This window comes from Cibotium barometz, chromosome 8, assembly GCF_041138505.1.
Source record: "Cibotium barometz isolate CiBa-2024 chromosome 8, ASM4113850v1, whole genome shotgun sequence".
Classification (NCBI taxonomy): Eukaryota; Viridiplantae; Streptophyta; class Polypodiopsida; order Cyatheales; family Cibotiaceae; genus Cibotium; species Cibotium barometz.
Genome location: NC_141053.1, coordinates 14591192 through 14612129, shown reverse-complemented (window position 1 = coordinate 14612129; position 20938 = coordinate 14591192). Strand labels below are relative to the sequence as shown.

At 45.5% G+C, this 20938-nt stretch overlaps 1 protein-coding gene across 1 annotated transcript in view; it reads right to left on the bottom strand.

Annotated features, from left to right (window-relative positions):
- The window catches only part of LOC147635945 (uncharacterized), a 34303-nt gene extending 25199 nt beyond the window's left edge, over positions 1-9104 (bottom strand). The window contains exons 1-3 of the mRNA XM_086801352.1: positions 8722-9104; positions 8308-8433; positions 8076-8163 (exon numbers count right to left, since the gene is read on the bottom strand). Of these exons, the coding sequence (XP_086657478.1) occupies positions 8076-8163; positions 8308-8433; positions 8722-8832 (325 nt within the window). The 5' untranslated portion in view covers positions 8833-9104. The remainder of the gene's footprint in view (positions 1-8075; positions 8164-8307; positions 8434-8721) is intronic.
- Between the last annotated feature and the right edge of the window lie 11834 nt (positions 9105-20938).

Below are 20938 nucleotides of genomic sequence, written 5' to 3'. Positions count from 1 at the left end.
CATTGGAGGACAAATGTCCACGACTGATAAAAATGCTATAAAATAAGCCCATTGACATCCATTTGGTAAACCGGCCAGTGCTCATGAGCAAAAAGAGCAAGAACTATCCAGATGGTGGTGTATCTGGCTGCAACAGCAAAAATTTCCTCATAGTCCACACCGTCAATCTGAGAGTAGACCTTTGCAACCAATCTACCTTTGTGTTTGTCCAGAGACTCATCAGCATAAAACTTGGTCTTAAGGACCCACTTGACCCCAATAACCTGTCAATGCAAAGGCCAATCCACAAGCTCCCATGTACGATTCCTCTCAATCTTGGCCTCCATGGCTGCCCGCCACTCCAGAAGAGCAAGAGCCTCTTTAGCTGTAGTAGGCTCATATGATTATATCACTGTACTCATCAGGGTGAGATTACAAAAATGACGAACGTGTCAAAGATTGTGCTGAAGAATCAGCAAGGTGATGAAGTTCCATATCGGAGAGATGAGAATCACGAACAGTGGTTTCCAGCTATCGTGGAATCTTGGGGCCAATCCTCCGTTGCACAAGAGAAAGAGGAGGAGAAGCCGAGGAAGGAGGGGGTGGAGAGGCAAGGGGTAGGGGGTAAAGAAGTTGATGGTGGAGAAGCTAGTGGTGGAGTTGGGATGGCTGTGGAAGAAGAAGGGACCTCGATGGTAAGCTCCGGATGAGAGCGAGAATCATCTGATGAGGGTTTTACAAAGTGAACATCGCAATTAATCACCGAGGATAGCAACTCTGGATCCCATAATCTGTAAGCTTTGGAATGAGAGCTAGATCCAAGGAATTTGCACTTCTTGGACTTGGAATCAAATTTGGATCTATCAGAATCAGGGATATGAGCATAGGCATCACAATCAAAAACCCTAAAATGAGAGACGGAAGGTTTCTGTCCCATACTGGTTGAGTACTTTAGATACGGTGCGGTATAGTACGTGTATGGTACGTGTATGTAAAGTACGCATCAAGGTAAGTACTTTAAGTACGTTCACGTTTTTTACTATATATATATATATGTATGTATGTATGTATGTATGTATGTATATATATATACACCATGAGAGACAATGGTAATACTGAAATGAAAACTAATCTATTAACTACTGAGCAATGACCACTGATTAAAATAATTAAAAAACGGGCCAAATAAGTGTTGTACATTGAACCTCATATTTGGTACAAAGACCTTATCCATACGAGGTACGATACGTATGGAGTGGTAAGGAAAGAACTGAAGGTACTCATCGGATGAGTACGAGTACGGAATGCAACTATGTTCTGTCCTGAAAAAGCATCCTCTAGAGTCATATGAGAAACCGCCTTTGTAGGAAAACGGTTGATGATGTAAACGGCAGTGCTCACAGCTTCTCCCCACAAAGAGGGAGGAAGATCAAAAGAAGAAAGCATGGTACGGGCCATCTCCTGAACAATCCTATTCTTGTGTTCAACCACACCATTCTATTGAGGAATGTGAGGTGTGGAAAATTGATGGCTTATACGTTTCAGTGAGCAAAAATTATGAAAGGCTTTGGAGATGAATTCTCCTCCATTGTCGGGACAGACTTGTCAAGCCTTCTGTGTGGTCGCAGTCTCAACCAACTCTTGGAAGCGGGAGAAAGCTTGAGATTTTTCTGCCAAGAGATAAACCCAAACTTTGCGTGAGTAATCATCAATAATAAGCATAAAGTACCTGGCTCCTCCTTGGGTAGTAGTCCACATGGGGCCGCACAAGTCCACATGAAAGAGATCCGGAATATGAGAAGCCTCGTGAGGAAAGGCATCTCAGTGTTGCTAGCCATGAAGACAAGCTAGGAGGGTTTCAATGGTGGACGACCCTTGTCCACCTGCTAAGAAGACAGCAGCTGCAGAGAAGTATAATTCAGATGCCCGTAGCGAGCATGCCACAAATCCGTATCCACATGAGCTACCAAGGCATGATAGTTGTGAAGAAGTTGCAACAAATGAGATTGGGACTCATTCAAAGAGCCTCCATAGTCCTTCAACCGATAAAGACCACCTTCCTGGATACCTGTGGCAACAATCTGCACGGTGCTGGTGTCAGTGATCTCGAGGACAGAATTGTCGAAGTAGACACCATATCCTTTCTCTGCAATCCGAAAAACTAAGAGGAGATTGCCGGAGAGGAAGCCCATCCCGAATGGTATAAGGCTGGCCCGGGAAAGAGTTAAGTCGCACATTACCAACCAAAGAGGCCTCCAAGTTGGAAACATCGCCGTCGAAGAGCTGAGACTAATGTCATGAAGAATGGTCCTGTCAAGAGTCATGTGAGTAGTACACCCACTATCAACCACCCAATCCATACGACATGAGGTGGAAGGTGCAAGAGAGTCAAGGGGAAGCTCCTCAATACCGATGAAGACAGTCTCCTTGGTGGAAGAGGGTTTTTGAGTTTGGTTGGTGGATGAAGAGGTTTGATTGGGGAGTTTCTTGGCAAAATTAGGCTGAATGTGACCTTTTAGACCACAATAATGACAAATAAGCTCCTTATGAGTGAGATTGTTGGCAGGTTTGGAGTCACCTTTGTTGCTCGTGGAAACCTTGGACTGCCATTTGCTTTTGCCCTTAGCGTGAAGAAGAGTCTCGGAAGTCAACTATCTCAAGGAATCCAGGGAAAGCTCCCATAGCCTGTGCCAGTATATCACTATCTGGAATAGAGCCTCTGTCACTATCGGTGCTTCGACTTCTCTCCAAGCTTCCAGGGAGGTTTCATGCTTATTTCCAGTCTCTTGTTTCTTCTCCTCGTCCTATTCCAGTTACTTGGGATGAAGTTCTCCCCTCCATTATGCAAATTGAGTCTCGCTTTGAGGAGCAGATTGGCACCTCTAATGGTTCTAATGGCTTTGGCTGCACGAGATAAAGGGAAGAATCAAAAAAAGAAAGGGAAAGGGGGTTCTGACAAGAACTCCAAGGATAACGACAAGGATAAAGACAAAAGCAAATCTTCTAAAAACAAGGACACTGAGTGTCATTATTGTGGCAAGAAGGGTCATAAATCTGTGAAAAGATGCGGGGGGGAAGAGAGCTTGAGCTCTTGCAAGCACACACACACTCACAAAACCCTAATAGAGAACACACAAGGTGAGAGGCTGAATATCTTCTTCTCCTTCACTCAACACTCAACGCACCATATACAAAGATAAGAGTACTCATAATATGAAAGGTACTCAACCAAATACATACACGGGTTCTCTATAGTGTGAACCCAACTGGTCCTTCTCATCCCACTTTTGTGGACGAGGCTCTTTCACATGAGCCGTGGCATCGTGCTATGCACGCAGAGCTGGATGTTATTGAACGGAATGGCGCTTGAATTTGGTGCCTACGCCACTGCAGCGTAAGGTGATTGGTGTGCGCTGGATCTTCAAATCAAAGTTCCGAGCTGATGGCAGCTTGGACAAGCACAAGGCGAGGTTGGTTGCCAAGGGTTATGCTCAACGCCCTGCAGTCGACTTCGATGAGACCTTCACTCTGACGGCCGGATGACTACCATTCGCACCGTTCTTGCTCTTGCAAGACATCATAGATGACCCGTATTCCAGATGGATGTCAAATCGGCTTTCCTAAATGGACAGCTTACACAAGAGGTTTATGTTGATCAGCCGTCGGGATTTGTTGTTCCAGACAAACAGGATTAGGTGTACCGGCTGAAGAAGGTTTTATATGGTCTAAAGCAGGCTCCCCGGGCTTGGTACCAACGGATTGATGAGTTCTTTCAGAAGCTCAGCTTGCGTCGTTCTCATGCAGATTCGAACCTTTATATCCTCCTTGGGAGGGGGCTGATTGTTATCATTGTGGTCTGTGTTGATGACCTCGTCTTTACAGGTTCTTATTCTGTGTGGATCCGTTCAGTCATGGATGCTTTGGAGACAAAGTTTGAGATGACAAATCTTGGCCTTCTGCATTATTTTCTTGGCTTTGAGATTTGGCAGACCCCTAAGGGCATTTTCTTCTCTCAGCAGAAGTACACACAGGAGATTCTTGACAGATTTCAGATGACTGGATGCAAACCAATATCTTCTCCTATGGATACTAGTGAGGAGCTTTCTCTACTTGATGCTTCTCCAAGGATTAATTAGGGAAAGTATCGGGTTCTCGTCGGTTGTTTGGTTTGGTTGACCTACTCCCGATTGGACGTGTGTTTTGCAGTCAGTTTATTGAGTTCTTTCTCATCCAAACCCCGTCAGCAACATTGGCGGTGTGCTCTCAGAGTTCTGCGGTACTTGCGTGGCTATGGCCAAGGATACACTCTTCTTGGATAGTCTGATTTAGATTGGACTGGATATCCAGATACTCGGCGTTCGACCATTGGTTGTGTTTTTTCACTTGGGTCTAGAGCCATTTCATGGAGTAGTAAAAAGCAGCCTATTGTGGTGCTTTCCTCTACAGAGGCGGAGTATCGTGTGGTTTGTTATGCTGCATGTGAGGCGATTTGGCTGCGGAGATTATTGGAGTAGCTTGGTTGTCCTCCTACTGGATCTACTCTTCTTTGGTGTGACAATCAGAGTTGCATGGCCATCGCCAAGAACCTTGTGTTTCATGCTCGTACGAAACACATTGAGATACCGTATCACTATGTTCGTGAACGGGTTCTTGCTGGAGATTTGCGTTTGGAGTATTGTCCTTCAACGGAGAATGCTACAGATTTGTTCACCAAGCCGGTTTCTCAGGCTTCCTTGGCTCCTCATCTTCGGCTTCTCGGAGTTTGTTTAGCATCTGGTAGTACTGAGAGGGGGTATTAGCACATTCATCCCTAGTTTCTGCCCATGTTTGGTGTCCTTTTGGTTCCTTTTGCATGGCCCTTGATTGTGGCTAGCCACCCCTTATTTACATATTTTTCTCGGATTTTTCCCCGCCTGGATGCATTTTCCCAGTCGGCCAGCTTTATCATGCCCAGTCGGCCAGTTGTAGCATGTGCAATCAGCCAGCTCTTCCCACCTATAAATAGGTGGGTTGGCCTCTCACTTTTGTATCTTGCCTAGTCTTTCTTTTGCTCCCTCACTTATGAGACTATTTCTCTCTCTTGCTTGGGATTGTATCACTTCAGTATATTTAGCATAGTTGCTCCATCTCTCTCTCTCTCTCTCTTGCACTCTCTACTCAGCACACACTAGTGCTTATTTGCTTCCACTCTATGCACTCTTTCACCCCCATCTCTGCCCACACAATCTCATGTGGCACCGATAGCTTACTTCTAATCATGCGCAAGATCATCAACACTAGGGGCCTCTCCATCGGCTTGCACCCATCATATACCTCCTCTGTATCTGTCTCGGCCAACTCTCTCCTCTATCTCCTCCTGTGGTATAAGTTGGGACTCCAGATGGGGGCACCATACAGTAGTGCAGGGGTAACTAGAGTATCAAATAGCCAAAGCTTCGTCCTCGGCTCCTGAAATTGTATCTGTGAGCATTGCCTCTCTAGCGAGCCAAGGGTTGCATATCCCCTCATCAATCTAGCTTCGGCCGCCTTCCGCCGCAGAGAGAGAGAGAGAGAGAGAGAGAGATTAAGCGTCTACTAAAGACCCAATGGGCCTATGAGACCAAAGTGATACAATAATGTCAATGGCATATCTCATCATGGAATGGAAAATAAAACAGAAAGAAAAAATAAACATAGCTATCTCACTGGGGTGATATAAAACTGTCCATGGAAACTCATCATGGAATACTAAGAACATAGAAACATGAGAGCAACATCAGCTCCGAGTAGATGGTATACCACTCTCCAAAATATCAAGCATGGGGCTAATGAGTATGCCTCCCTCAGCTATACGTGGAAAGGTAGCTCGATGGCAATGGAGCATGTCCTGGATCTGGAGCTGATGAGGTGATCGTGGCCGATGGGGGGGTCAAGGGCGTCGGGCACGCTGGAGTGCAGAGGCTCAGTCCGAGGTAACTCCTCTCGGGCGAGGTAGGTCCGGAGCGGCTCGTGGAGGGTCCACAAGATCCACTGTGTCGGTGTCCTCCACCTCTTGGGTCCAGAAGAAACTGGTGATGGTTGGCTGGCGAGGGAGGAGGCGGGGTGGTTGGGGCCGAGGCTCTCTCAAGAAGGTGTCCTTGTACACAGTACACCACATTGAGCGGGGAATAGGCCCCGCCCCCTCTTCAAGAATTTATTTCAGGAACAATCCACGGGCGTTCCCAAGCCAGGACCAATACAACAGATGAATACAATATCAAACAAAGGTGTCGATGACGAGATTGGACCGTTGTCGATGTCAAGGCACAAGATATATAATGCCGAGCTCACCTCGAGGATGACCCAGAAGAAACTTACACTGGGCTACTACCAAAATCCAAAGAATCCAACTGATGTTCTCAAGTATCCACAAAAAGCTCTTTCTTCCCAATCCAATCCTTTCACTAATAAAGGAGGAGGTGGCGGTTCTTCAAATGGAAGCAACCCCCCTCCCAAAGAAGGCGGCTAAAAGGAGGTGCTAGCCAATAGTTGGTGGCGGAGGAGTAAACGGGCAACCAACAGGTGACAGAAAATCCAGCAAACAAGAGGCAAAAATTCCGGCTCTAAAGCGGCAGAGATGCTGGTGGTAGGTGGCGAAAAATTGGCTCTGAGGCAGCGACGATGCCCGCTGAGGTGGCTCTGGGCGGCGACGACACACGCGGCAGGTGGGCGGCACTGGCGAAGTTGGCTCTTGGCAGTGGCAGGCGGCGAAGGCGGCTCTGGGCAGTGGCGGTGGCGACGGCACTTCTTCACAGGGGTTACCATTAGACTTACTAAAATTCACCTTCTTGTGGAGGTGAGTATGGGAAGTAGCCGATAACACGCCCTTGCGACGAGAGCTACAAGAAAGCGATCATGCTCTATGTGTTGTCTTTGTTTCTCGTGTGCAGGTTGGTGAGTTGCTGCATATGTCCAAAGCTCGAACTCCCGTACTTGTAAATCATGTAAAGCACGGGATTGTTGTGTTAACTCCGCAATGGAGCTAGCCGAGGCAAAGATCTAGAAAAGGATATTGGTGACAACTAGTGGAGGAAAGGGGGTGGGAATGGGTAAGAAGGTATTCTAAAGAGGTATCCGCTTCTCCAAGGCCTCCATCGCAGCCTTGTACTCCAGCATTTGTTCCCTTGGTGCACTATGATGTGCATAAATTTCTGGAACATGGCGTTCATATCACCACTGACAACTTAGCTTCTTGATGCAATCACCATAGAAGTAACAATTTCTCCAGAGGTCTTGTGTTCTCTCTCATCGTCAAATTTCGCCATAGTGGGAATGGTCAAGTTTTTCCGTGACCGCAAATGAACCATCCACTATGTCTGTGGGAGATGTTTCTGGTCGCTTCCGGAGGCTATAAACCAACAATTCTTCAAGCGACAGGAGTCACATTGGAATGGGGAGTGCTACCACCGTCTATAAACCAACCACACAAGCGGGAAAAAAAAAATTTTCTTGGCTGAATTTCTTCACCAAAAGGCAAAGCTTACAGACTGGATTATACTCTGATAATGAATATTCAGCACCTTGGTTCTTGACGATAGCACAATGAAATGAAGATAAGAGTGCAAGCATGCACACGCGCGTGCGAGAGAGAGAGAGAGAGAGAGAGAGAGAGAGAGAAGAGAAGAGACAAGTACACAAGATAGGATCCCAAATACCCTCACCACGGATGGTGTATTTGCTTTATTAGAATGCTGAGAACAAACCCAATCTTGGAGACCTTCCTTGGCTAGAAACTATAGCCTGAAGATGCCTGTTCTCGACCTTCAAGTTCACCTTGCATTAGCCTTCCCTTTGGCTGTCCTAGCCCTTGGAAACAATTTTGTCTACATAATGTGTGCAAGTGATATGGGAAAGCATATGGGATACATGTATGAGGAATAGGGGCCACCTAATAAGGTCTAGGACAAACAAAAACTTCAAAATTTGTATAGAAGATTGTGCATTTTGTATGGCGTACAGAACACCCATCCATACTCATACTCAATCCCGTTATCTTATAATACTTTGCGTACTCCATGCATGTCAAGACTTGGCTATTAGACATGTTGAGCAAGCGCTTTAAAAATTGTGTCACTTACCAACATGAGAAGGGAGAACTGTTATGTGTGGATGTGAATGATACCATCCTATAACTCTGGTAAGTCTCCCTGTCTCAGCAGATATTCTGTGTTTGGCAGTCAAGTACACGCACTTAAGTGAAAAGGAACATGGAAACCACAAACACACACACATGCACGCACACACTTCTAATGCCTTCTCTCTATGATGATGATGACTCATGCGGCAGCATATTGGAAAACGAATGGATATTTCTGCTTGAGCAGTGGCAGCTGCAAGCTGCTCTGGATTTGTTTCCACTCGGTCTTTGCGTCGATCCGACCGAGTCTGAGGAGCTGCACCCCAAACAAGTGCTGTGACACGTCCATTGCTTGAATCCTGCACCACCAGGTCATGTCACAGAGTGTTAGAAAGCTTGTATTTGCTGAGATCTTGGCAATATTGGATTCATAGTACATATAGATCGTATACACACTTCAGAATATAATGCAAAGGTCACAGTAATCAGCATGGTTCACATTTACTGGTCAGCTTGCTTCAATTTCTTTTCATAAAATTTTTCTGAAATTCAAGCCCAAATCTTACACTGATCTACACAAGACAATCGAGTCTTGGGAAAAACAAAAAAAAACAAAAAACAAAAAAAAAGAAAGAATAATGGAGTACCTCAATGTCGCCCAACAATAACCCCATAATTTCCTCTGTCTCTGTTGAGAAAGCATGAGTAACGCAAGTCAGCCAAACCTCCTCCGAAATCTTCACCCCTGTGAGCGACATGCCAAACTCTTTCTTAATTCTGATTAAACCCTCTTCGGCGTATTGTAATTACACAAATTCGTCTGCATTTCCTGGAGCTTGGCCAGCTACAAAGATCTCACAAAAAGTTCTCCTTAAAGATTTAGGGTTTCCTGTTACGTTAATCCATCGCTATCTTCTTCTTCATCAAAGTCTTGCATGAACCCCCGAGACCACCTAAACAAAGCCACTTCCACCATACACCATGTCCTTCATCAATAATCCTTCATCAATAATCTTATGATTTAAAGGTCGGGAGTTTTTTGGAAGTTTTTTTTTTAAATAAAATACACATGTACTAATAATAGAAGACAAGAAGACAATTGTTGCAAGTGAGGAATGCCGGTAGAGGCCCAGGGACCTTTATTGAGTTGTTCAAAATTTATTGTCTTCTGTTTGAAAATATTATATGTGTGGGACCATAACAAAACTAAGGACTTCAAAAGAACCATTCCTATATAACCTCCCAACCTAGAAAGGTAAAAAGAACCATTCATATAACCTCCAAAACTCTTACTTACATGTATACATTAGCAATTTAAGGCCTTCCATAACAAAACCAAGGACTATTCATATAGCCTCCCAACTAAAGTTTAATTCCACTTAAGAGTAAGCTGTTTGCAAAGAAGAGTCACACATCTAGACTCAAGAAAAGGGAGCCTAATGTGCCTTCCGGGGAGCTCTACCAGTAGGCCCATCTCACCAACAGAGTTATGCCAAAGTCTTATTTACTAGCTCGGGTACTTCTTGCAAAGAACTATGTACCAACATTCAACATGTAACCCTTTTAATAGCTTGAGTATTCCTGCAAAGAAATATATACAAACATTTAACATGTGTGCCAACAACCCATATAATATGAAAGGAGTTGTTTGGGGAAGTTGAAAGAGTCCACCCAATAACACAAAATCTCAATATTGTGCCCACCACTACGCCCAATCATTTTAGCCTTAATCACTTTGCTAATCCAATTCTGTTCCCTCTTCTACCCATTCACTCAAATTAGCTCAAATAAAATGATTGGAGGGATTCTACTAAAGGTTTTGTAACCCAAAAGCCCACAAGAGCAAGGAGATCATCTACAGCTCACATTAAGCATCACATCAAAAGCATGTAGATCGGGAGGAAATTTAGATTTCTACATTGATTGAAATGAGCTCAGGAACTAGTATAAATCATGTTTTTTTTGTAATTTAAGCTATAATAATGACAAGCTATCATTTCTCCATGCTCACATCAAGTCTTATAGCCTGATTTGCTCTTTAATCCCCTCAAATCATCAATTTACTCTTTGTTTTCATACAAAATTTGCATATAAATAGAGAGTAATCAATGCTTACTTAAAGTGTTAATCTCAACCTTTGAGGGTTAAAATATCTAATTGGTGTGTTGCTATTCCTTTGTTTTGCATCATATTAGCACTCTAACAACATTTAGGAGCTTAAATCACTAATCCAAAAATATGGTATATTTTGCATGAAATGGAATTAGTGCATAATGAGGAATTCGGACTTGCATTGGTCATAATTGTACTTGTCTTGATTGTACAAGGCTAGGCACTGGCCTTGACATCATTCAAGTGCTAAGACCCCCTTCATTTACATAATCATGTGCATGGGATTGATAGTAGATAAGGTCACGAGTGAGGACTTCCACACATGGCAAGTAGAGAAGTTTATAGGTGAGGGCTTCCACACATGGCAAGTAGAGAAATTTACAGGTGAGGGCTTCCACACACATGGCAAGTAGAAAAGTTCATAGATGAGGGCTTCCACACATGGCAAGCAAGTAAAAATCAAGTATCTACTCTTGAGAGAGAGTTTGTGGGGCACATGCCAACAAAGTGAAGAGCATTATATGACTAGCAAAAGAAGAAGATCCCTTTGCCATCATATTGAAAAGCATTCCAAGTGAAAAGTTTGGGCCATTGGTGGGGCCACCAAGTGAAGAGTTTCGGCCATTGGTGGTGGCCACCTAAAACAAGATGATCTAAGAGAAGGAAAAGCAGTTTTGAGGATTGTTGGGTTATTGACTCTAAGCCAAAGTAAACATGATGATATGAGGAAGTGATGGGTCAGATAGTAAAGGATTGATGAGTTAGTAACTCTGAGCTAAAGCAAGCATGGTGATTTAAGAGAAGGAGAAGCAGTTCCAAAGGATTGCTAGTTTATCGACTCTGAGCCAAAGCAAACATGATGATCTAAGTTCCATGGGAGGAAGTCAAAACACAAAAACTCTCTTTTAAAAGAATGTAATGACTCTCACCTACAATGGGAGCATGATCATCCCACCTATAGTGGGAGTACAAGCATTCTTCCTACAAAGGACCAAGAGTGAGAATGAAGTGTCACCATTGTGGTAAGATGGGACATATAGTAACATACTATTAAGATATCGACTCCGAGCCAAAGAAAACATGATGATCGAAGAGAAGAAGAAGACATTCCAAGGAAGGAATTCAAGACCCGAAAACTCTCTTTTAAAAGAATGTAATGGGTCTCACCTCTATTTGTAACCCTATATCCCACGAGAACAAGCATTCTTCCACAAAGGACTAGGATCATCCCACTTACAATAGGAGAATAAGCATTCTTCCAAAAAGGACCAGGAGCGAGAAGCAAGACCAAGATGAAGTGTCACCATTGTGCTGCTAAGACGAGACATATAGTAAAGGACCGTTGTGGGGACTGCCAATGTAAGCTGAAGTAAACATGATGATTGAAGAGAAGGAGTTATGAGGAAGGAAGTCAAGACCCATAAACTCTACTATTGGGCACATCTTTTGAGTAGTAATCTTTAATCAATATCAAAGATCCTTTTTTCACCATAGCTTTTGCTACCTTTAACTTGGTATTAGAGCTCTTAGTTCTAGTCTATTGGGCATGATCTATTCTTTGTGAATTGAGATCATGAGTCTTACTGTAGATGACTCAGCCGCGGTACTCGCTACTAGGGAACTCGAGGACTACTGACACAAACACTAGGGTTGGGGAAAAGGGAGTGTGGATCCTCTCAGGGAAGTATATCCACCAAATATGAGTCGACGTCACTAGCTAGACATGCAAGACCTATGCTCTACACTGTCTACTGTGCTCTCTGACCACCACCTAGCACCACAGTATCCCTATAGGCCTCTCACTCACACCACACCCACCACACCCACCACTGACCACTCACCTCGCTCACGCAGAGAGATAGGCAAAACACCACAAGAGTGCAACAATGTATACCAAACTATAGACAAGAATGATATAAGAGAGACTGTGCTCATACACCAGAGAATATGCTCTCTGCCGAATGTGCTAGAGTGAATGTGACACAGGAGAGCCTCCTCCCAGAATGTGCTATGATGAATGTCCTACCAGCTAGAATGTGCTCGAATGAATTTCCTACAAGAGAGAGTCCCCTCCACTACTGAGAGACTACTCCCCTTATCTCCTCCTTGGGTGTCCTCCTCCTCGATGTCCCAACCCTCATCATGTAGTGTAGAGGGAAGATCTTCCATCGGGAAAAGGGAGACGGTGCTCAAGAGGATCTCGCCCTTCCTCGGGAAGGGAGAGGGGTGTTGCCTCCACAAGTGCCATCAGAGTTGGCCATGCATGTCAGAGATGTCGAAGGGCACTGGCGATGATGGCGGTCGGAGCTGTCAAAGGGCATCGACAGTCGAAGTGGTCAGAGGGCACTGGCAGTGAGTGACAGGTGGTCCAAGATGTCGAAGGGTCGGAGCTATTACGAAGGATACCGACGGCGGTGACAGTGGTTGGAGCCATTGGAGGGCACTGGCAGCGGGTGACGGCGGTTAGAGCGGTCCGAGATGTTAGAGGTGATGGTGGGAAGCTCTTGGTGGAGTGTGGAGGACCTGGCTTCCCATCCACAGGTCACCCACTACTACTCAATTCATCGTCCAAATGAATGGCATAGAAAAAAACACAAGTGGAGGACCTGGCTTCCCATCCACAGGTCACCCACTACTACTCAATTCATCGTCCAGATGAATGGCATAGAAAAAACACAAGTGGTTCTCTAGCAAGCTAGACTTCGGGCAAAACATCCGGCAGAGGCGGGTTCCCATGCATACCTCATACAATGATCTCTCCAAGAAAACCTTCTAGAGAGACACAAATAATAAAAATGATTCAACAAGTCTCCTAGGAACCTTCATCTAGCAAGCGAGCTGTGGAAAAAATGATCGAAATGAGAGCTCCTGGTGGGCACTTCATCCAGCAAGCCATTTCTAAGGACTCTTGGGCACTTCATCCAGCAAGCCATCACTACCTGTATTACTTACAACTATCTTCCCTTGGGCAAAGCATCCGACAGGAAGGTTAACACCAACAAAAGCACAAAACCAACCTAAACAATAATCACCACTGGCCACTTTGTCCAGGCAAAACTTCCAGCACCATGAAATCCAGGCATACAAAGATACAAAATGAAACCTCTAGCCATGGCCAATACATAAAAGATTAAGAGAAAAGACCCGCTTCTCCCAAGCATCATTAGCATGTGCCAAGGTAACCTCCAAAAAAACTTTTGCTTCAGGGTTAAGACTACTCATAAACTGCCCCCACGAAGATGGCCATACCAAAGGCTTTTTATAGCCAAAAGGGTTGAGAAGAGCTGCACATGCTGTGTGCCCTTGAGAGTTTCTCTGCAACCTATCTACACCCCATGCTAGAAGCTCATTTACACATTCAGTTGACCCACCTCAGTTTGCAAAATGCAAAGGTGTGCTCCCAAATCTGAGGCTGCTTCAAGATTACCTGAAGGCAGTGGAGGTGCCCACTGCTTGTTGCAGTGGGCACTACACTGCTTGCAGTGTAGTGCCTGCAAAGTCCTCCCATGGGATGCATAGAAACATGAGGACATTAGCTCCCCCTTCCACCACAGCTCAATGCAAGCTACTCTCCCATGCTTGCAAGCAAACATCAATGGTGTCTGGTTCTCTGCAACCTATCTACACCCCATGCTAGAAGCTCATTTACACATTCAGTTGACCCACCTCAGTTTGCAAAATGCAAAGGTGTGCTCCCAAATCTGAGGCTGCTTCAAGATTACCTGAAGGTAGTGGAGGTGCCCACTGCTTTGCAGGCACTACACTGCTTGCAGTGTAGTGCCTGCAAGTCCTCCCATGGGATGCATAGAAACATGAGGACATTAGCTCCCCCTTCCACCACAGCTCAATGCAAGCTACTCTCCCATGCTTGCAAGCAAACATCAATGGTGTCTGGTTGGGATGATTCAAGGCCTCCAACGACACACTCTTCTCCAACAGCAACAAAAGTACCTCCAACGACACACTCTTCTCCAACAGCAACAAAAGTACCTCTGATTGGCCATGTGACGCAGCATAATGCAAATGTGAGAGAGGTAGCGGTTGCGAGAGAGAGTGCCGGCGGTGGGGAGTGATGGGAGGGAGGCTGGGTGAAAGGGAAAGAGGGGGGAGGGGACGCATGGTCGGTGAGGGGTGAAGCAAGGGGGGCGTGGCCCATGAGTGGAGCAAAGATTTGTTCGAGAACAATGGACCAAGTATGTGGACTATGCAATAACAATGGCCCTAGGGTAGTCGAATGAGAACTTCTTTCCTACTATGAAAAGGGAGAGAGAGAGAGAGAGAGAGAGAGAGAGAGAGAGAGAGAGAGAGAGAGAGAGAGAGAGAGAGAGAGAGGGCCCCCACCCAAGTATTCCCTTCACCTCCCCACCACAGCTCACGACGCCTCTTCTCGTGCTCTCATGACAGTGTTACAGGTCAGAGTCCCAGGTCCTAGTAGAGATCTCTTGCACACCCGAGAGGGAGGTGATGGTGAGAGGGGGAGTTGCGAGGGAGGGAGATGGTGGGGTCGGTGCACGAGAGTGAGGGGGATGGGGGGGTGATGCACACGAGAGAGAGAGAGAGAGAGAGAGAGAGAGAGAGAGAGAGAGAGAGAGAGAGGGGAGGGGTTGGTTGATGCACGAGAGAGTGAGGGGGACAAGGGGTGTTGCGCTCAGGTGAGAGAGAGGGGTGCGGCAGACGAGAGATAAGGAGAGGGGAGGATGATGGGTGATGGGTGAGGGAGGTCGCGAGCGAGAGAAGGGGCGGGTGAGCGACCAGGGGGGGTCGCAAAGAGAGAAGGGGGAGGGTGAGTTTGCGCAAGTGGGGGGGGTGGTGGGCTCGCAAGAGCAAAGGGGTGAATGAGGTGAGGGGGGTTGGGCTGGTGAGAACTGGTCGGTGAGGGAGGGGGTAAGGGTCCGAGGGGAGGGGTTGGTGGGGGGGGGCGAGAGGGTGGGGAGTGAAGTGGTGTGCGAGTGAGAGAGAGGGGTCGGGTTGGGAGGGCACATGAGAGAGAAGGAGAGGGGGGGTGACGGTGAGCGATAGATAAGGGAGGAAGGGGTGAGGGTTGGCTTGGTCTGTAGGGTGAGGGAGAGAGCGAGAGAGAGACAAGGGGGTTGGGTTGGTCGGTGGGGTGAGGGAGAGAGAGAGAGAGAGAGGGAGAGATGAGGGGGTGGTTGGTGAGGGGGGGGTGAGAGAGAGAGAGAGAGAGAGAGAGAGAGGTCGGTGAGGTTAGGGAGAGGAGACAGAGAGTTGTGAGAGAGAGAGAGAGAGAGTGAGGGGAGAGGTTGGTCGGTGGGGGAGAGAGATAAAGGGGGGGAGTGGTCGGTGAGGGGCAAAGATAAGGGGAGAGAGATGTTGAGATGCCAATCTCAACATGAACTCACACTCACAAGGCGTTTTCATGATTTATTTACATCACTAGCGGGTTTGGTAGCTGGCACCAACATATCCTCGCCAGAGATTCTACAGCTGGACTACACTGACAAGTCCACATCTACCTACTCCTCTTAGCGTGTTCACATTATGGACCATTTGTATATACTCTATTATGTGTGTTAGGCACTTTATCTTCTTTGTAGACCTCTTTTGTTGTGTGAAGAAGAAGAAGAATTTTCAGCCTCTCACCTTGTGTGTTCTCTTCTAGGGTTTATGTGAGTGTGTGTGTGCTTGCAAGAGCTCAAGCTCTCTTCTCCCTTGCATCTTTTCATGGTATCAGAGCCTGGTTCATGCTAAGGGTTGAGCGGCAAGTAAGAGAAACACAGGAAGCGGTACGAGGGTAAGAGCTTCATCTACTCTTCCCCCTTTGTGTTGGCTACTACACCCTTGTGTAGAACTCTATTTTTGGAACTGCAGGAAGGGCGATTGGTTGTGCAGACACTGTGTGCTCTGCAAAGAGGTCTTAAAGTTGCCATTCTTCGGGAGCACCGACAAACGAACTTTGATTGAGGAGCTTTCTTCATTGGATGACGTTTTTCGGACCAAAAACGTGTTTCGGATGCATTTGGACCTTCGTTTTTTAATTCGTGAGACAGGCGTTCACAGGCACTGCGAGAGTTTTAATTCTCTGCAGAACTCTATTTTTGGAATGCAGGAAGGGCGATTGGTTGTGCAGACACTGTGTGCTCTGCAAAGAGGTCTTAAAGTTGCCATTGGGTATATGTATGCAAATTGAGGTCACTGGTTATGATAGTTTGGGTACAGTAGGCATTCACGCACTGGGTAGGCACGCTAACGGGCCTTCCCGGGTGTGAGCGAGATTCCTAGGTGTGCCTACCATGGGTCCATGCTTTGCCTCTCCTTGCACCTCCTCCCCATATAGATGCATATTCTTCGGGGCGGCCGGGCCAACATACCCCCAAGGCACCAAGTCCCCTTGGTGGATAGTTTTCCCACGTCACAGTGAATTCCCACCTGTCAGGCCAGCCTAAAATTCGCGAAAACGACGCTTCTTGCTTGGGAAATTGGTTCTCAATTCTGCAATCTATTCGAAGATCTGTTCCGTTAGATGCGTTCGACGTGTTCTCTTACATAAATCTTGTACTCTGTTTGAGAGGTTTTGTGGAAGATCTAGGGATTTGAATTTGCAACAATGGAGGAAGCTCTACAAAAATCAATGGTGGAGAAAAATTGTTGGAATTAGGGTTGCAGGAAAGCACACAAAGCTTGGAGAAGAAGCAGCAAGAATGCAGACAACACACAATGTATTAGATTGTGTCAATGTGCAAAGATAAGTTAGCCCTAGAATGATGGGCGTATATACAAGCCGGGGGAAAAAACCTCCTAAAGAGGGAAAAAGTGCCCCGGCGGTCCTAAGTGTGTTCACACACATCACTGCCTATATATATATATGGCCACAAATCCCCCCTGGGAGTGATGGTGTGAACGAGAGCTGGCACTCATGTAAAGGGGAGTGCCATGCCCGAAGTAGATCAGTCCACAAAGGGGAGCAATCCCAAAGCTTTGCGGAAAGCTTCGAACTTCTTACGAGGAAGCGCCTTTGTGAAAAGATCGGCGAGGTTGTACTGTGTTGGCACATAGGCCAAGCTGATCTCTCCTGCTGAGAGTCTCTCCCTGACATAGTGATAATGCACCTCAATGTGCTTTGTGCGAGCATGAAAAACTGGGTTTCTCGCAACTGCCAATGCGCTCTGACTGTCAGTGAAGATAGAGGTGGCAGACTCCTGTCCAACACCCAAGTCAGCCATAAGCTGTCTGAGCCACACACTCAACCGTAGCTGTGAAAGCTGCCCTGTACTCAGCTTCACAACTAGAAGTGGCTACAGTAGGTTGCTTCTTGCTCAACCAAGATATGCATGAGCTACCGAGCATGAAACAAAAACCACTTGTGGACACTCTTGTGTCATAGCAACCAGCCCAATCTGAGTCCGAAAAAGCATGTAAATCTGGCGGCAACGATCCCCCCTTGGGATAAAACAACCCAAGATGTATGGTGCCACTCAAGTAGCGAAAGATGCGTTTAACTGCCTTCCAATGCTGAGACCCTGGGCTATGCATAAACCTACTCACCTGTGAGACTGCGAACTGAATGTCCGACCTCGTAATGCATACATAAATGAGGCAACCAACAGCTGTCTGATAGAGTGTGACATCAAAGTGATCTCCAGCATCATGAAGACTCAAGTTCAAACCTGTCTCCATTGGAGTAGCAATAGGCTTGCAATCTTCAAGGCCAAATCTCCGCAACAATGTCTCAATATACTTTGTCTGACACAAAGCAATACCTCCATCACACTGCTTAAATTGTATCCCCAAATAATGATGCAAATGCCCCAAATCTGACATCTCAAAAGAGGCATTCAAATCAGCCTTAAAATCAGCAATATGACTCTCATTTGGTCCTGTGAGCAGCATGTCATCGACATAGAGAGCAATGATTAGATGTTCACCATCCACACGTTTAACATATAAAGTGCTTTCTGTTGGACTATTCTGAAACCCATGTGCAGTCAAATATGCATGTATCTTTTCATACCAAGCTCGTGGAGCCTGCTTTAAACCATATAAAGCCTTTTTCAACCTGCACACTTTGTTTTCCTGCCCTCTTTGAACAAAACCACGAGGCTACGATACATACACCTCCTCATGCAAATCTCCATTCAAGAACGCAGTCTTTATGTCCAGCGGATGTACATTCCAACCATTATGAGCTGCCAATGCACAAATGCTACGAATGGTAGTCATACGATAAGTGGGAGAAAAGGTCTCATCAAAATCAATGCCCTTTTCTTGAGCATAACCCTTTGCAACAAGTCTAGCCTTATAGTGATCAACACTGCCATCTGGCTTTCGTTTCAACTTAAAAACCCACTTACATCCAATGGCCTTTTTACCAATAGGCAAATCACACAAAGACCATGTACCATTCTTCATTATAGCATCATATTCACTTTGCATTGCAGCCAACCAATTTTCTGAATTTTGTGCCTCATCAAATGAAAGAGGTTCTTCCTCTTCACACATACTAGACACAGCTAAAGCATAACAATCTGATGTATAAGAGGCATGCTGAAAACTTGAACAAGTACGACTAGTCATAGGTGCATCAATCTTACTATCACGCAAGGTTTGCACCAGCCATTTAGGCATACCTCTAGCCTGCTCATTTTCAACCGTATCCTCATGAATTACATCCTGTAAATCTGCATCAGAAATAGGCTGATCTATGATGTCGTTTGAAATCTACATAGGCTGAATATTTACCTCATTAGGACTTACATTTGAATTCCCACCTGTAAAGTGAGACAACAACGTATCAAATACATCCCGTGAGCTCACACCTGTCTCTTTGGTACATGATAACAAGGGTTGCACAGCATCTTCCACAAAAACAACATCTCGACTAATCAAGATACGCTTTGACTGCGGATGATACAATCTGTAACCCTTGCTTTCAGCACTGTAACCAACAAAAATGCATTTGACAGCCTTATCATCCAATTTTTTGCGTTGTTGCACAGGCACTAAAGCATAGGCCAAGCAACCAAAGACACGCAAGTGACCAAAAGAAGGCTTCCTGCCATGCCAAGCTTTGTATGGAGTAATAGACTGCAAAGCCTTAGTGGGACACCTGTTGAGTACATATGCAGCACACATGACAGCCTCAAGCCAAAACGCATGTGGCAAAGCTTGGCTCTTGACCATACATCGTGCCATCTTCATAAGTGACCTGTTTTTTCTCTCAGTAACACCATTTTGCTGAGGGGTATACGGCACTGTACATTGGTGTTTTATCCCACGACTAGCCAGAAATGCATCAAACTCTTTAGACATGTACTCCCCCCCTCGATCAGAACGGAGGGTGCCCACATTACAATATTTTCAACCATAAGCAAAAATTGTTTGAAGCACAGAAACACTTTCGACTTTGCCTTTAGTGGATATACCCATGCAGGTGCCAGATGCAATAATCGTATCACCAGAAGTCAAATCATGAACAGTACATCTGTCATCCACAAATTTGACTACAAATCCAAGTCTAGTAAGTGCAGAGACAGACAATAGATTCTTCTTTATTCCTGGCATATACAAAGCATCTGAAAGTGTGAAAGCGCTGCCATTTGCAGCAGTGAGCATAATTTTACCAACGCCCTTCACTGGGTAAGAAGCATTATTGGCACATGTGACAGTATGCCCATTAGAGGCAGCCTCAAGACAAGTGAACATATCACGATGCGAGGTAATGTGCTTTGTAGCACCACTGTCAAAATACCATACATTAGAGTCAATAGAAACTGCCAAACATGCATCATGTACAAATGGGTCATACTGGCAATACACGCTAAATGCCCATTCTGTATCCTGCACAACATTTGCAGAATCTGCATTTGTAGAAGCATCCGCTATTGTGGCTGCATTTGACTCTTTCTTCTTTGCCTCTTTAGCCTTTAGCTTAGGGCAATTCTTAATGACATGATCATTTGCCTTACAATAGTTGCACCTGGTCTTTTTCTTGCCTTTATCAAGAGCCTTCTCAGACTTATTGTTACTACCTGTGGAAGGAGAAGAAGTTGCAAACCTATTAATAGGAGAAGAAACAGTGAAAGGGGTTGCCTTACCACTTCTTCTTTGCTGCTGCTGGGCAGCAATAAATGCTTGATCAACTGCACGCTGCCCGGCCCTGTTTTGCCTGGACTGCGCTTCTTGCAAGAGCTTGTTGACTAAAGTATCATACTTGACAGCATCAGGTCTGTCTTCATTAAGAAGTCTCCATGTGGAAGCAAAAGTCTGATATGTCTCAGGTAAAGCATCAAGAACAGTCTGCACAAGAGAATGATCAGGAATAATCTCACCTGCAGAAATTAACTGTTCTTTGAGATCTTTAATCTCAGCAAGAAAAACATTCATGTTATCAATTCTAGCTCTCTACGCAGGTAAACGATTTTTGCCTCGTTACGACCTGCATACAAACCAGCTAGAATATCCCAAGCCTATTTTGTTGTTTTAGCTGAACAAATATGTGGGGTGATGTTACGTTTGACAAAAAGTGCAATCAAGGCATGAGCCTGTGCATCTTTACCATCCCAACGAGCTTGTTCAGCAGTGGGTAAAATAGCAGCAATAGTAGAGCTGCTAGAACCTGCAACATCCTCAACAAGATCCTACATCCACAGAACCTGGACGTACATCCATACCCTGCACAATGTTCCACACTCCTTTTGCAACCAAAACATGCTGCATCATGTATGCACAAAGTGGGTAGTTGCTGTCTCCATCCAATTTGTCATCAGCAGAGATAACATGCGAAATACATCATTG